Source organism: Oncorhynchus kisutch, linkage group LG29 (genome assembly GCF_002021735.2).
Source record: "Oncorhynchus kisutch isolate 150728-3 linkage group LG29, Okis_V2, whole genome shotgun sequence".
NCBI lineage: Eukaryota > Metazoa > Chordata > Actinopteri > Salmoniformes > Salmonidae > Oncorhynchus > Oncorhynchus kisutch.
The window spans coordinates 12,890,311-12,905,324 of NC_034202.2; the positions used below are offsets into that span (position 1 = coordinate 12,890,311).

A 15,014-nucleotide genomic window follows, 5' to 3' on the forward strand; every position below is an offset into this window, starting at 1 on the left:
AGATGAGTAAGGTAGTATTCATCTACCTACTGTACCTTCAACAACCTAGAGTAAATGCATGGAACATAATAGACATTACATATTTCCATTTTTTTAATGAATTATAAACATTAAGGATTGACCATTACTTTCTATTAGGCTACTATTACTACTTTGAATTGCACTGAATGTATAATTGTATAATGTTTGACCCTGCAGCTTTGTTGGAATAAAAGTGGAATCAATTTATCATACTATTATGATTATTTACTTTTTATCTTGAGGTGTTGTGATGTGCTTTTTACATTGAAGAAGGTGTAATTATTACAAAATATAATTAGCCACAATATTTCTTAAAATGTAAGTACATAGTGCACTCATCCATGGGGCAGAAGGCAGCAGGTAGCAACAATTACAAAAATCTGCAATGTGGGGAATCGTAGGTGGCTCGTTTCAGACCGTTTTATCTTGTTATTGATATCTACCATGTCTTGTTTTGAGGTGTTTTGACTGATGTCAAGTCTATGCTAATATGGCAAAACATTTTTTAGCTAGATAACCAACCACTTTAACGATGTATTTGAGAGTCAACAAGTGCTCATCGTGCCAATTTATTTATGTTTTCAATAAACATTGGGAGACAAAATATAGCATACACGTTGTCAACAACCCAAGCCAACGCCATAAATTTTACACCATAAGTTGTGCATGTTAAACAGCCAACCCCTCTGTGGATATAATTTGTAAAATCATACTATAATTAAATTAGGCCTCCCTGTTTAATGTCTCATATATCTGTCCATATCAATTAAATCTGAATAAAAAATGGTTTGTAGTGTAATATCAGGAGGAGCTGTTACATAAGCTAACATAGTCCTTACGGTCATTGGTCAACTTTGAGAGTTAGGCTATGTTCTTTTACTGTTCCTTTAAAATAAAAAGCTGACCGAGGTGGAGAGGAAGGGGTGCTAGAGACCGTGCACTGTTTGCTTGTGTCAGTTCTGTGTGTGAATACTGCTGAAATCTATAGAATTAGCTAATAGCTACTAGGAAAACCAGCGAAACTGGTGGACATTTAACGCGTACGAGCGATTCAACCATAACCAGGTAAGTTGATGTCCTGATATATCTTGTGCCGACAACGACAGTTCCGTGTGACTACAGAGGTTGTTGAGGAGCACAATACAAAGGTTTTCTTCGCAGAAAAATGCCGGTTGTTTAGAAGAGGCCCGCAAGTATCTTATTTCTCAAGACAACGAATAGGTTCAATGAGGTTTCCCAATCCCGCCTGTTTTATACATTTTTAAATGAATATCGTTGTTAGTGAGAACATATTGTCGAGTAACCCGTGTCCGTTGAGAAGATGACAACGTAAAGTGAAGGTTTGGAAGATCAGTGGCCGGGTAGCGAAGGAACATTGGTTGGTCTGCGGTGTCTCCTAGTGATACACACCGGCCATAAGTGCAGCCTGGGCCGCTAGAGGGATACGGGGACTGCCGGGGGTGGCGTTGCGACAACCGATGTATTGAGGTACGGAGAGAATGCCCTCGACGTACGTGAATGATTTTGTTGGAAAGAAAACCGTCCTATTTATCAGGTATAGCCTTATGCAGACTAAGTTAATGTTGTCACAGGTAAAGTTAAATTTTAACAAATAATTTTTGGATCCAGTGTGAAGTCGTGTTAAATTATGTATGATGATGATGGCCATCACAATTATTGTGATATTTTGACTTTCTACCGTCATACACTGGCTGTACATTGACTCATATATCCCAGTTCTATTCGTGTATCCCATGATATTGGCGTTTTTGTGAAGTGTTATTTAATTAAACAGTAGCCTAGGCTTGGTCTTCTCCGAGCTTGCGGCCCTTCCTCGGCGGTTTACTGCAGCCTTGGAAGTCGGCAACGTTGTTTATCATTCATTGGTAGGCTTCAGACAGTGGGAGATACAGTATCGCGCTACACATTACCGCCCCTCCACCTGCTGCTAGTTTAATACAGTGTATTTGTGCATGCCATAGTCTCTGTAGAATAACCCTAATTGGTTGAGTTAAATTATAAGCAATTCATATTCTGGCAGATTGGGGTGTTTTTTTTTGCCAATTTAGGCCTATGCCCTTACTGCATTGCTGTAGCTCTAAAAATCATTGTAATAATCATGATATTCAATAAAGGAGCATTTCAGCATTAATGTGATGTAGTCCTTTTTATAGGTCCATAGTCAAAATACAATGATAGCCTATAGCTTAAGGTGACTATCTGAACAATATACAGTTGAAGTCGGAAGGTTACACACACGTAGGTTAGAGTCATTAAAACTCGTTTTTCAACCACTCCACAAATGTCTTGTTAACAAACTATAGTTTGGTCGGTTAGGACATCTACTTTGTGCATGACACAAGTCATTTTTCCAACAATTGTTTACAGACAGATTATTCCACTTATTATTCACTATCACAATTCCAGTGGGTCAGAAGTTTACATACACTAAGTTGACTGTGACTTTAAACCGTTTGGAAAATTCCAGAAAATTATGTCATGGCTTTAGAAGCTTCTGATAGGCTAATTCACATAATTTGAGTCAATTGGAGGTGTACCTGTGGTTGTATTTCAAGGTCTACCTTCAAACTCAGTGCCTCTTTGCTTGACATCATGGGCATATCAAAAGAAATCAGCCAATACCTCAGGAAAAAAATTGTAGACCTCCACAAGTCTGGTTCATCCTTGGGAGCAATTTCCAAACGCCTGAAGGTACCACGTTCATCTGCACAAACAATAGTACGCAAGTATAAACACAATGGGACCACGCAGCCGTCATACCGCTCAGGAAGGAGACGCGTTCTGTCTCCTTGAGATGAATGTACTTTGGTGCGACAAGTGCAAATCAATCCCAGAAGAACAGCAAAGGACCTTGTGACGATGCTGGAGGAAACGGGTAGAAAATATCTATATCCACAGTAAAACGAGTCCTATATCGACATAACCTGAAAGGCCTCTCAGCAAGGAAGAAGCCACTGCTCCAAAACTGCCATAAAAAAGCCAGACTACGGTTTGCAACTGCACATCGGGACGAAGTTCATACTTTTTGGAGAAATGTCCTCTGGTCTGATGAAACAAAAATATAACTGTTTGGAGGAAAAATGGGGAGGATTGCAAGTCGGAGAACACCATCCCAACTGTGAAGCAAGGGGTTGGCAGCTTAATGTTGTGGTGGTGCTTTGCTACAGGAGGGACTGGTGCACTTCACAAAATAGATGGCGTCAGGAAAATTATGTGGATATATTGAAGCAACATCTCAAGATATCAGTCAGGAAGTTAAAGCTTGGTCGCAAATGGGTCTTCCAAATGGACAATAACCCCAAGCATACTTCCAAAGTTGTGGCAAAATGGCTTAAGGAAAACAAAGTCAAGATATTGGAGTGGCCTTCACAAAGTCCTGACCTCAATCCCTTAGAACATTTGTGGGCAGATCTGAAAAAGCATGTGTGAGCAAGGAGGCCTACAATCCTGACTCAGTTACACCAGCTCTGTCAGGAGGAATGGGCCAAAATTCACCCACTTCCCACTTATTGTGGGAAGCTTGTGGAAGGCTACCCAAAACGTTTGACCCAAGTTAAACAATGTAAAGGCAATGCTACCAAATACTAATTGAGTGTATGTAAACTTCTGACCAACTGGGACTGTGATGAAAGAAATAAAAGCTGAAATAAATCATTCTCTCTACTATTATTCTGACATTTCACATGCTTAAAATAAAGTGGTGATCCTAACTGACCTAAAGACAGGACATTCTTACTAGGATTAAATGTAAGGAATTGTGAAACTGTGTTTTAAATGTATTTGGCTAAGGTGTATGTAAACTTCTGACCTCAACTGTATATAAAGAATGTTGTATGATATGCATACAAAAGCTGTATTTTGAGCCCCTCTCATTTCTTTCTTTGTTTCAGATGTAAAAATGTGAGTATTGTCAGAGGCAGATGTGCTCCCACCCACCCCAGCACCACACTAGAATGTACTTGATGAATGTGCCTCCAGTTGCGGCTATTCACACAGAATGGAAGTCATCGTGCGGCGGTCCACCCGGAGGCTTTAGCGGTCTGCCCATCTGCTTCAATGACTCTGACAGCGACTTGTCCACCACTGGAACACCCATCCCAGAGAAGGTCCAGATGATCATAGAGAGCCTAAGGAGCACCCATTCTTCACTCGACATGGGCAATGACACGGAGGGGAACCAGGTGCTGTCAGGACAACCAGGACAGGATGTCGGAGCCCGCGGCTCCCAGGGCCAGGGCTTCAAGGCCCGGAGGGGGCTTCCTGTGGTGGTGGGACCCAAATTCAGAGGACCTCTTCCTGCCACTCACATTAATAACTTGCTGGCAGTGCCAGAAGTTTCCTCAAATGTTGATTCGGGGAGCCAGAGTTCTGACAGCGATGACTCTGTGGATAGAGGGATCGAGGAGGCCATACAGGAGTACCTGAAGGAAAAGGACGACCACAAACGCAAGGCCGAGCCAGAGCCATCCACTAATATTCTACTGCCACCCAAGATGCCGCGGAGGGAGCCTCCTCCAACCGTTCCAGAACCTCCCAAACCACAATCTGACAGCAATAAGGTTTTAACTGCCAGCAACCAGGTCCCGAAAAGTGTCAAAACAGAAACGCAGGACACCACACCCCCAGCCATGAAAAAACGTGTAAAAAGTAAGACACCCACCTGCAAAGAGAATCCCTTTAAGAAATTGGGCACAACAAGCAAAGCAGCGGTGGTCCAAAAACTGTCCTCTTTCGAACGGAAGAGAGGCCCCTCTATTTCGAACCCTCTTTCTGGCAAACTGAAGTGTCCCTTGGTGAAAGCAGTGGAGGAACACTTGTCTGACAGTGACAGCAGTAGTGATGACGGTATAGAGGAGGCTATTCAACGCTACCAGCAGGAGAGGAAAAGAGAGAGACATGAAGGAGGAGGCAGACAGTCCTCCAAGCCCCTTCTTCTCCTCAAAGAGGAGTCCGACTCCAGCAGCAGCGATGACGGAATTGAGGAGGCTATCCGCCACTACCAGCTGGAGAAGCAGAAAGAGAAAAAGAGTGTCCCCAAACTCTCTCTATCTCTACCCCCTAAACATAAGCAAGTCAGTAAAGCAGCCACTTCCCTGTACTGTCCAGAGAGCATCAGCTCTCCAGCAGGGGCCATGAAAAAACACAAACTGTCTAAAAATAAAAAAAATAAACCTGAGACTAGGGATGTAAAATCCTATCTACCCTCCCAAACTCCAGGTTCCTCACTCTCTCTTATCAAGACGAGATTAGCAGCTAGCTGTCCCCAGGGGAACGGCCTCCTCCTGTTGACTCATGTGGAGCCCTTGCGAGAGAGGGAGCAGGAGCAGCACACCACCCCAGGCCCAGCCACCCTGAAGGTGAACACCATCACTACCACCACAGCTGAGCTGATGTGTGCTGAAGCCATTCTGGACATCTCTAAAGCTGTCATTAAAATTCCAGAGGCCTTTAACCCTAACGCAGCGGACCTTATCAATATCAACAGCAGTTCCACAGAATCCACCACTTCCCTCCTCATCTCCACAAACTGTCCTGATGATGATAATAATAAAAGTGATGATGAGAGCTCCGTTGACAGTGAGGAGGGGATCGAACAGGAAATCCGGAAGTTTCTCGAGCAGAAGGCCCAAATGCACAAACTGTTGCCTGGTTCAGCTGTTGGTACTACAAGTCAGGGTGGAACTAACACTACGACTGAACCAGAGAAAAACACCAAACTGAGTCTGGCCCAGAAGAAAACACTGAGGCTGTCTTTGACACAGAGAAGAAAGCGCAAAGAGGAAGGCGGCAGCAGGAACGGTTCCAAGGAGGAACGAGAGACTGATCTCGGAATGAAAGAAGAGGCCGTCACGAAACCCTTGACTGAGCATGACAGAGGGTCAGGCTCATCCTTGTTGTCCCTGAAGAAAGCCCCACTGAAATCAGTGAAGGGCTCAGAGAGGAGGAGGGAACAGAGTGGAGAGAAGAGTAGCTCACTGGACAGTGACGAAGACCTGGACACTGCAATAAAAGATTTGCTCAAGACCAAGAAGAAGTTGAAAAAGAAGACTAGAGATATGAAGTTGAAGTCAAGGAAGGGCCTCAAGGATGATGAGTATTTGTCTAGAAAAACAGCATCACCGCTAAAGAAGCTCAGAACGGAGTCTGAGCCCAAGACCAGCAGTCTTTTGAAAACGACCCTTAAAGTCACTACTACTACTACAGCCCAAAGTGGCAATGACAACAGAGAGAAGTGCAAAGTGAGTAAGAATGTGTCAAAGCATCCACAGAGCAATAAGAAGAAAGAGCCCCTTAACCAGGCATATGAGACAGACCGGTCTGAAGGGACAAAATGTGTAGAATGCTTGTCGGGAGTTAATGACCCAGGGGTGTTTCAGATAAAGGAAGATAGTAGTTCAGTGGACAGCGATGACAGCATTGAACAGGAGATCAGAAAGTTCCTGGCGGAAAAGGCTAAAGTTTCTACTACCGCAGGGAACACGGGAGATGGAAAGGAGATTGGGAACGGCAAGGGCAAAACTACAATCCCTCTCACAGAGAAAAGCACCAAGATGGAAAATCAGCTGGCTGATATTCCAAGAATGGATGTTACCCAATTCCCTGACCCGTCTCGTCAGAGCAGTTCTGAGCAGAGAGGAGTTCTGGACAGAGGAGTCTTTCCCAACACACCCCCAGGAAACCCCACCTCCATCCTAGGAACAGCCAGGGGACCGTGCCTCCTTTCAGCCCTCACCCCCAGCTCCTATCCTACAGCCCTGGAGCCTGCTGATGGCGCTGGGGCTGCCAGAGCTGACAAGAGGAGTTCGGGTTCAGGAAGCGGTAATGCCCACCAGTATGCCAGCTCAGAGATGGCAAGGGGTCACAGCCACAGGTCATTTCCAAGCCCCAGCACCCACTTGCCCAGGACTGACTCAGAGCAGTGGCTTAAGAGCCAAGCGTTCCCCCCCACTGAGACAAAAGAGAAGATCCATAACCGGAACCCATTCCAGTACAGCTCACCTAGTTTTGGTGAGAAGACAGCCACCACGCATGCGTATCAGTGTGGCGTACCAGCCAGTATCTATCAACATAGAAGGAGAGCTGAGCCTGCACCTGCATTGGACACACCTGTCTCCACCTGTCCTGATGTTGTACGGATTGGGAGGATCATCAAATCACCACTGGTTCCTTTCCACTGCCCCTCATCCTCAGAGACCGCCGTCGTCTTCAGCTCTCCGTTCCCAAGCCTAACCAGGAGACCTGTGGAGACTGGGCCGTCTGGGAGGTACTTCCTCCAGGGTCATGGGTCAGGGCCGGGCAGCCGCTGGGGTCAACCTCCAACCCTGACCCCAGGGCCATCGGAGAGCAGCGTGGTACACGTGGCCAAGAACCAGACCACGTTTGTCGAACTGTCTGAGAACAAGACCAATCATGTACAAGTCAGGAGCAGGGAGTTGACAGTGATTGAGGGAAAGAAGGAAAGGAGAAGTGACTTGCCAGCAGGAGAGAAGGAAAAAGAAAGGGAGGGCAGAAAGCCAGAGGAGAAAGGAGGAGAGCAGATAGAAAGACAAGGAGAGGAGGAGTGTGTAGATGAGACCGATGTCAGCGAGTCAGACGAGAGGACGAGCCCAGAGAAGAAGCAGGGCTTTCCTACTTTGTAAGTTCAGGCTTTTTCCTTGTAACTTCACATAGTAGCATCACATAGCCTTTTTTTGTTTTTTTGTTTACCTATTGCGTGTGCCCTCCTTCCTAGTGGAAATCATGTGCATTTGTTCATTTGACGGTTCCAAGGGATAGTTTGTTTGTTGATACACAAAATGAGCATAGTGCAAAGCTTATTTTTATATGTTTGTACATTTTATACATCTATTTAAAATACTATAACACAATGTCATCAAGGATTTAAGACAAACCTACCTTTTCTTTTTTTTTTTTCATTTGTTCTGTGAGATTCCATTTTCTGTTACGTTCTTATCATTCAAGCTCTTAAAAGCAATATCAATCACCACCCTGAAACAACGAGCCCCGTGCATGAAGGCTCAAACCACCAATGCACAGCTGTGTGTGTCTGGTCACTTAATACAGGAACTGGTTATTTTTGTGTCCCTTGACATTTAAAAAAAACTTTCAAACCCTATCAAATATATAAACCTAACCACTAAAATACTACACTAGTACTATAAAATGTTAGGTCAAGTACAGAATTATAAAGACAATTTTAACAGGGAGCAGTGAGGTAGAAGTGTTTTGTAGCTCCATGGATGAATGGCTTAAGGGACTCCTTTTTATAATGCAAATACTTCATACTCTGCATTCAACTAGCCTAATATTCCCGTGTGTGTCTGTGTTCCCTTTCCCTCTTTGTAATGTTTTAATAGACTAAAACCTTCCCTGTGCATTCTAACAGTCTTCCCCATTTTAATGACACAAATGCACGGAAACAAAAAGTATCATTCTCATAACAAGCCCTTACCATAAGCTACGTTTCTGTTCTGAAGGATCCTGTCAGCAGCGGTTAAATTAGCAAAAGCGACTAACACCCGTTCAGATGCGGTTTTTACACCTGCCTTTTGTATGTTTGCTCTGTTTTGTGTCTGAAAATATATTGTGGCCTATCATGAAGAGATTGTCCTCTTTACAATCATAGGCACATTGCCCATATCAATGGTTCATCTCCCGCTCACAAGCTGTCAACAGCACACACAAACTCATCGGGCTCTTCGGATTTCTCCACTTGCCATTTGGTGTGCTTTCTTTCTTTTCTTTCTTTTCTTTCTTTGTTTGCTTGTTTTATGTTCCAGTAGTTTTCTTGAATTTTCATATGTGAAAAGAATGTTATTTATTTTTGTTTATGGGGAAAAAAGGAGGAAAAAATACTTACTGAACATGCTGTGCATTGCCAGTTTTCATAAATATTTTGCAAAAATGGAACTTTCACCGGTTTTCCCTGTCAGAGGAAGGATACTTTGACTGTATCTTTAAAGTGCAACTGTATAATAAAGAGTGAATTTCAACAACAGTGGTGCCTCTATCTGATTTAACAATTCAAGATTGATATGGTCAATATGAGTGTGTGCGTGCGCATGTAATTGTGAACCAATGAGAAAATGTCAAAAGACAATCATGTTTTTTTAAATATAGTTTAAAATTAAAATGTAGCCTCAACAATATAAGAATCATAACTTGATTATTGCTCAACCGAGATGGACCATGCATACATCACAGAAGAGCTCTTCAAGATGTACCTACCAGCTGTTACTCCTCAGGACACTTGCCCCTCAAGGAATGTGGATTGCTGTTAAACAGCCATATCTACAGTGCCTGCAGAAATTATTCATACCCTGTGACTTATTCCACATGTTGTGTTACAGCCTGAATTCAAACACAAAATACCCCATAATGGTTTTAGACATTTTTGCAAATTTATTGAAATATCACTTAAGTATTCACACCCCTGAGTCAATACTTTGTCGAAGCACCTTTGGCAGCGATTACAGCTGTGAGTCTTCCTGGGTAAAGGCATCCGCATGCTTCCCAGCCAAAACAGTTCGAAAGAGTTCATGCATATATTATGATGACATTTTGTGACTTTTTTTTGTTTTGGTGAGTTTTTTTGGGGGGGCTGTTCAAGCCCACCATTTTTTGGGTGGAGGCAAGACAAAGTTTGGAGCTGAAGTCTACGGTCCTGCACCAAACATTTTAGATGTACAATTGCGCAACTAAAATCTCCTGGGCAAAAACGTTGAAAGTAATGACAGATTTCTTGAGTTATCTTAGATTAATACATACTATTTTGAGGAAGTGTGTACTGTTTACCGCTTCTCAAAATCGACAAACAGTACTATTGCCACTTTTTTCTCATTATACAAGCAAAGGTCTTTAAAGGGAGTATGCGAGCAGACTCGTTCCGTTCGGCTAGGCACCACCCGAACTGAAGCATGCTGACGTCTAAGAGCTTTCCACACCAGGATTGTGCAATATTTGCCCATTATTCTTTTCAAAATTCTTCAACCTCAGTCAAATTGGTGGTTGATCATTACTAGACAACCATTTGCAGGTCTTGCCATAGATTGTCAAGCAGATTAAAGTCAAAACTTCTTGGTAAGCAACTTGAGTGTAGATTTGGCCTTGTGTTTTAGGTTATTGTCCTGCTGAAAGGGGAATTCATCTCCCAGTGTCTGGTGGAAAGCAGACTCAAGCAGGTTTTCCTCTGGGATTTTGCCTGTTCTTAGCTCCATTCTGTTTTGTTTTTTTGTATCCTGAAAAACTCCACAGTCCTTAACAATTGCAAGCATACCCATAACATGATACAGCCACTAGTATGTTTGAAAATATGGAGTGGTAATCAGTAATGTGTTGTATTGGATTTGCCCCAAACAACATTTTATATTCAGGACAAAAAGTTAATTGCTTTGCCCCATTTGTTTCTGTATTAATTTAGTGCCTTGTTGCAAACAGGATGCATGTTTTGGAATATTTTTAATCGGTACAGGCTTCCTTCTTTTCAATCTATCAATTAGGTTAGTATTGTGGAGTAACTACAATGTTGTTGATCCGTCCTCAGTTTTTCCAATCACAGCCATTAAACGCCATAACTTTTTTAAAGTCACCATTGACCTCATGGTGAAATCCTTGAGTAGTTTCCTTCCACTCCGGCAACTGAGTTAGGAAGGACACTTGTAATGACTGGGTGTTTTGATATACCATTCAAAGTGTAATTAATAACTTCACCATGCTCGAAGGGATATATTCAATGTCTGCTTTATTTACCCAGCTACCAATAGGTGCCCTTCTTTGCGAGGCATAGGAAAAGCTTGCTGGTGTTTGTGATTGAATCTGTGTTTGAAATTCACTGCTTGACTGAGGGACCTTACAGATCATTTTATGTGTGGGGTACAGAGATGAGGTAGTAACTCAAAAATCATGTTAAACACTATTATTGCACACAGAGTGAGTCCATGCATCTTATTATGTGACTTGTTAAGCACATTTTTACTCCTGAACTTATTTAGGCTTGCGATATCAAAGGGGTTGAATACCTATTGACCCAAGACATTTCACCTTTTTAATTTTAGTTACTGTGTAGACATTAAAACATAATTCCACTTTGACATTATGGGGCATTGTGTGTAGGCCAGTGACAGACAATATCAATGTAAACCATTTTAAATAAGGGCTGTAACACAACCAAATTTGGAAAAAGTCAAGGGGTTGCGTATACTTTCTGAAGGCACTGTATGTAACCCTTGCTATATTGTCCATGTACATGACTCATTTAGCTAATGTTAAAGGCCTCAGTCTCCTCCTACTTCTCCTTTCATTATCGTATCAAATCAAAGTTACTCAGCGGTGATTAGTACAGCAGTACCTTGGGCCCAGAAACATTTTTATCAGACAGACCGATTGGAAGACATGATTGAGAAACTCCAAGGTCTCTGCTTGATCTCTTATCATTTCCCTCTGGCAAACCGCATGCAATTCTGTTCTGCGGCCTGACTATTTCGATTTCTCTAATGTTGAGATTGAGAATATGATCATACTTTTCTTAACGTGTAGTGCATAAGCAGTCACTGTTTTAAGGAGTATGGAAATTAGGCTGTGTTCGATTATTCTTGAGCAGATTGTCTGATCTCCAAATTATAATGAGTAGTCATTGAAAATGTAGTAGGGTGATGTGTAGGTCAGTCAGTCTGCTGTTGCCGGCTGCAATGTAGCCAGTCTTAAACATGCACTGATGCTACTTCCCCTACCTTGCCCCAGGTCTCTATCCAGCGCCATTGACCCTGGTGTCAACCTCAGCCCTTACATAGCACTGAACACAGAGGAGAGGAGCAAGAGGAGAGGATTGACGTATAAAGCAGTCGCTGTAAAGCAGCCAAAGGTACAGTGACATACAGGAACAGTTAAGCCTGTTGCACACTGCCCATACAATGCCAAACAAACACCAACAGAAACTGAGTTGGCTAGGTGTGTCTATGTGTTGGGTATTGCATGGGCATTGTGCAAGGGGCTTTAGTGTGTGTTCTGATTTATCTGGAATAGGTTTGTGATGCATTGGGGTTTGTTGGCTTGGTTTGTTGACAATGGAATCTTTCGGTTGCTTTTTTTCATTAGACCAAGATTAAAAAACCCGTCAAGAGAGTGCTCCAATTTCTACCACTATCCAGGTACATTTTGTCAGTCTCATCTTATCATATTTACCATAGTTGATAACACAATAGTACAATAAGGAGATAAATAAAGGAGTAGGAAATTACATGATTAGAATCTAAGGGGTTCCTTGAGTCCAATCTAATTTTATTTGTCACCTGCTTCGTTAACAACAGGTAGACTAACAGTGAAATGATTAATTATGGGCATTTCCCAACAATGCAGAGATAAAATTAGTGTAATGATAAAGGATTCTGCTTTGCAGGAAAAATGAATCAACTTGGAAGTGAAGCACATCTTCAAGAATTATTATCAAATATTGAAATGTTGAACTGTTATTGTTGGTTGAATTGTTTGATTGGGAAGTATGTTAGTTGTGTTGAAATTGCACTTCAGCTCTTTGTTTGTTTGTTCAACAATATTTGTATTATTCATATTTGTTTCGTATTTGCATAGTAGGCTATTTTGATTAGGCCATTGATCTTCAATATTTGAGAGTTGTTGAATGTTTTAAATGTCAATAAATGTTCTTCTACATCATGTTCATATTAATGTTGACATATAATTTCTTGACACTTTTGGTAAAAACAAGGTTATGAAATCAACAGATCCAGAAAATCTGGCTAGAATTTGACAAGAAAGAGGAATGTACAGGTAACTGTCAAAGTAAAGGAAACACTTGAGTAAATGAGAGCCACCAAGTATATTGAATGCAGGTGCTTTGACACAGGGGTGGTTCCTGAGTTAATTAAGCATATTAATATACATCATGCCTAGGGTCATGTATAAAAATGCATGGCTAGAACAAGAGATCTCAATGACTTTGAACAAGGGGTCTCAAAGGAGCATAGGGGGTTTAAAGTACGTGTATTTTACTATACTGCTGAGTACCAGAAGTCCCCACAATTGTACACCAAGGAAGATCCCGACAAGTGAGGACATTTTGCAGGGCCTCACAAGCAAAACAGCTACTTTAGGCTTAGGGTTTGGGGTTAAGGTTAGGGGAAATCATTTTTAATGGGAATCAATTGTTGGTCCTCAAAGTATAGTAAAACAAATGTATGTCAGTCACCAGATCTCAACCCAATTGGACACTTACGGGAGGTTCTGGAGCAGCACCTGAGACAGCATTTTCCACCACCATCAACAAAATATCAAGTGGATGGGATTTCTTGTGGATGAATGGTGTCGCATCCCCAGTGGTGTATATTCATGGATGTCAAGGAAAGCCAGGCTTCCCCAAATATTAGACTAATTAACAAAATATATACAGTACCAGTCAAAAGTTTGGGCACAACTCTTTATTTGTAATATTTTCTACATTGTAGAATAATAGTGTAGAGCAAAGGAAACTGCGCCCCTCTGTCTCTGTGTGTGTAGCCCATTTATCTGATGCTGTCTGGACTAAAAAAGTATGACATGTTGCCGCCGTAGCATTTCATTGATTGAACAAGCGTTTGGCCTCCGATTGATAAAATAGTTTATATAAAATAATTAGCCAATCAGCTTTCAGCTGAGCTCAACTGTGGGTTGTCCTGCTGCAGCATCCCCCCTCCCCCCAAGGGAGGCCAGTATGGATTTGGCTTCACAACAATCAAATCTCATCTGTCAAAAACGTGTCTGTTTCTGGTCTGCTTGTGTTGATGTCCTGCAGTAGCTAGCTTGCTAAATCAACCCTTTTCTAAGCCATCGATGGAGATGTGGATTTGGACTTGTGGTTTTGAGGTTTTGACTTAATTATCTGTACAGGAAAATAATTATGATGGCGATTCTGATCTAACCATGGATTAATATTGGCTTGAGACGATTGAAGTTCAATATGTAGCATAGATGTAGACTCACATAACTAGCTAGTTAACATAGCTGATTAATTATTGCCCATGCGAAGAAGTTAGGCTAGCAAGCATTTTAGCTTCGTAGCCTATGACAACAAAAACTAAAAGTGTACTGTATGACAGAGACCGTTTTGCCAACATGAAAGAGGAGGATGGCATTGGCGTTCAACTAGTCTAGAAGTAGAGTGAGTCGGCTTCCTATTTCGCAACAAAGCATCCCTCACTCATGCTGCCAAACATACCCTCGTAAAACTGACCATCCTACCGATCCTTGACTTCGGCGATTGTCATCTATAAAATAGCCTCCAACACTCTACTCAACAAATTGGATGCAGACTATCACAGTGCCATCCGTTTTGTCACCAAAGCCCCATATATCACCCATCACTGCGACCTGTACGCTATCGTTGGCTGGCCATCGCTTCATACTCGTCACCAAACCCAATGGCTCCAGGTCATCTACAAGTCTGTATGTTTGTTTATTCCATGTGTAACTCTGTGTTGTTGTATGTGTCGAACTGCTGTGCTTTATCTTGGCCAGGTCGCAGTTGTAAATGAGAACTTTTTCTCAACTAGCCTACCTGGTTAAATAAAGGTGAAATAAAAAATAAAATAAAAGTCAACTTGTTTTTGTTTTTTATTACTTGAGCACGAAACAAATCATTACCGTGGACAGCCACATGATATTTAGCAACAATAATTGGACTAAATCGTTTTTGGTATCTTTAAGTTTGTTTTCACGTTATTAAACTAATGATATATAGCCTAGTTGATTTGATGATGATGAAATGATGCTGGAATAGCGTTGGCAGTGCTCCTGTTGTCTTTGTGCTGACTTGCTGGTAACTCGGTGATTCTATACTGAACAAAAATCTAAATGCAACATGCAACAATTTCAATGATTTTATACATTTAAATATATTATTATTTACAGTTCAAAAATATATTTACAGTTCATATTGACTGACTTTGTTGTCAGTCAATTGAAATAAATAAATTAGGCCCTAA

The 15,014-nt window shown here is 41.8% G+C and overlaps 1 protein-coding gene across 1 annotated transcript; it reads left to right on the forward strand.

Moving 5' to 3' along the window:
* The first annotated feature begins 893 nt into the window (after positions 1 to 893).
* On the forward strand, positions 894 to 14,624 carry LOC109874025 (protein phosphatase 1 regulatory subunit 26). Its single transcript, XM_020465762.2, has 5 exons — positions 894 to 1,086; positions 3,933 to 7,678; positions 11,782 to 11,902; positions 12,136 to 12,188; positions 12,437 to 14,624. The coding sequence occupies exons 2-5, from the start codon at positions 3,963 to 3,965 to the stop codon at positions 12,459 to 12,461; spliced, it is 3,915 nt and encodes a 1,304-aa protein (XP_020321351.1). The 5' UTR covers positions 894 to 1,086; positions 3,933 to 3,962; the 3' UTR covers positions 12,462 to 14,624.
* The last annotated feature ends 390 nt before the right edge of the window (positions 14,625 to 15,014 follow it).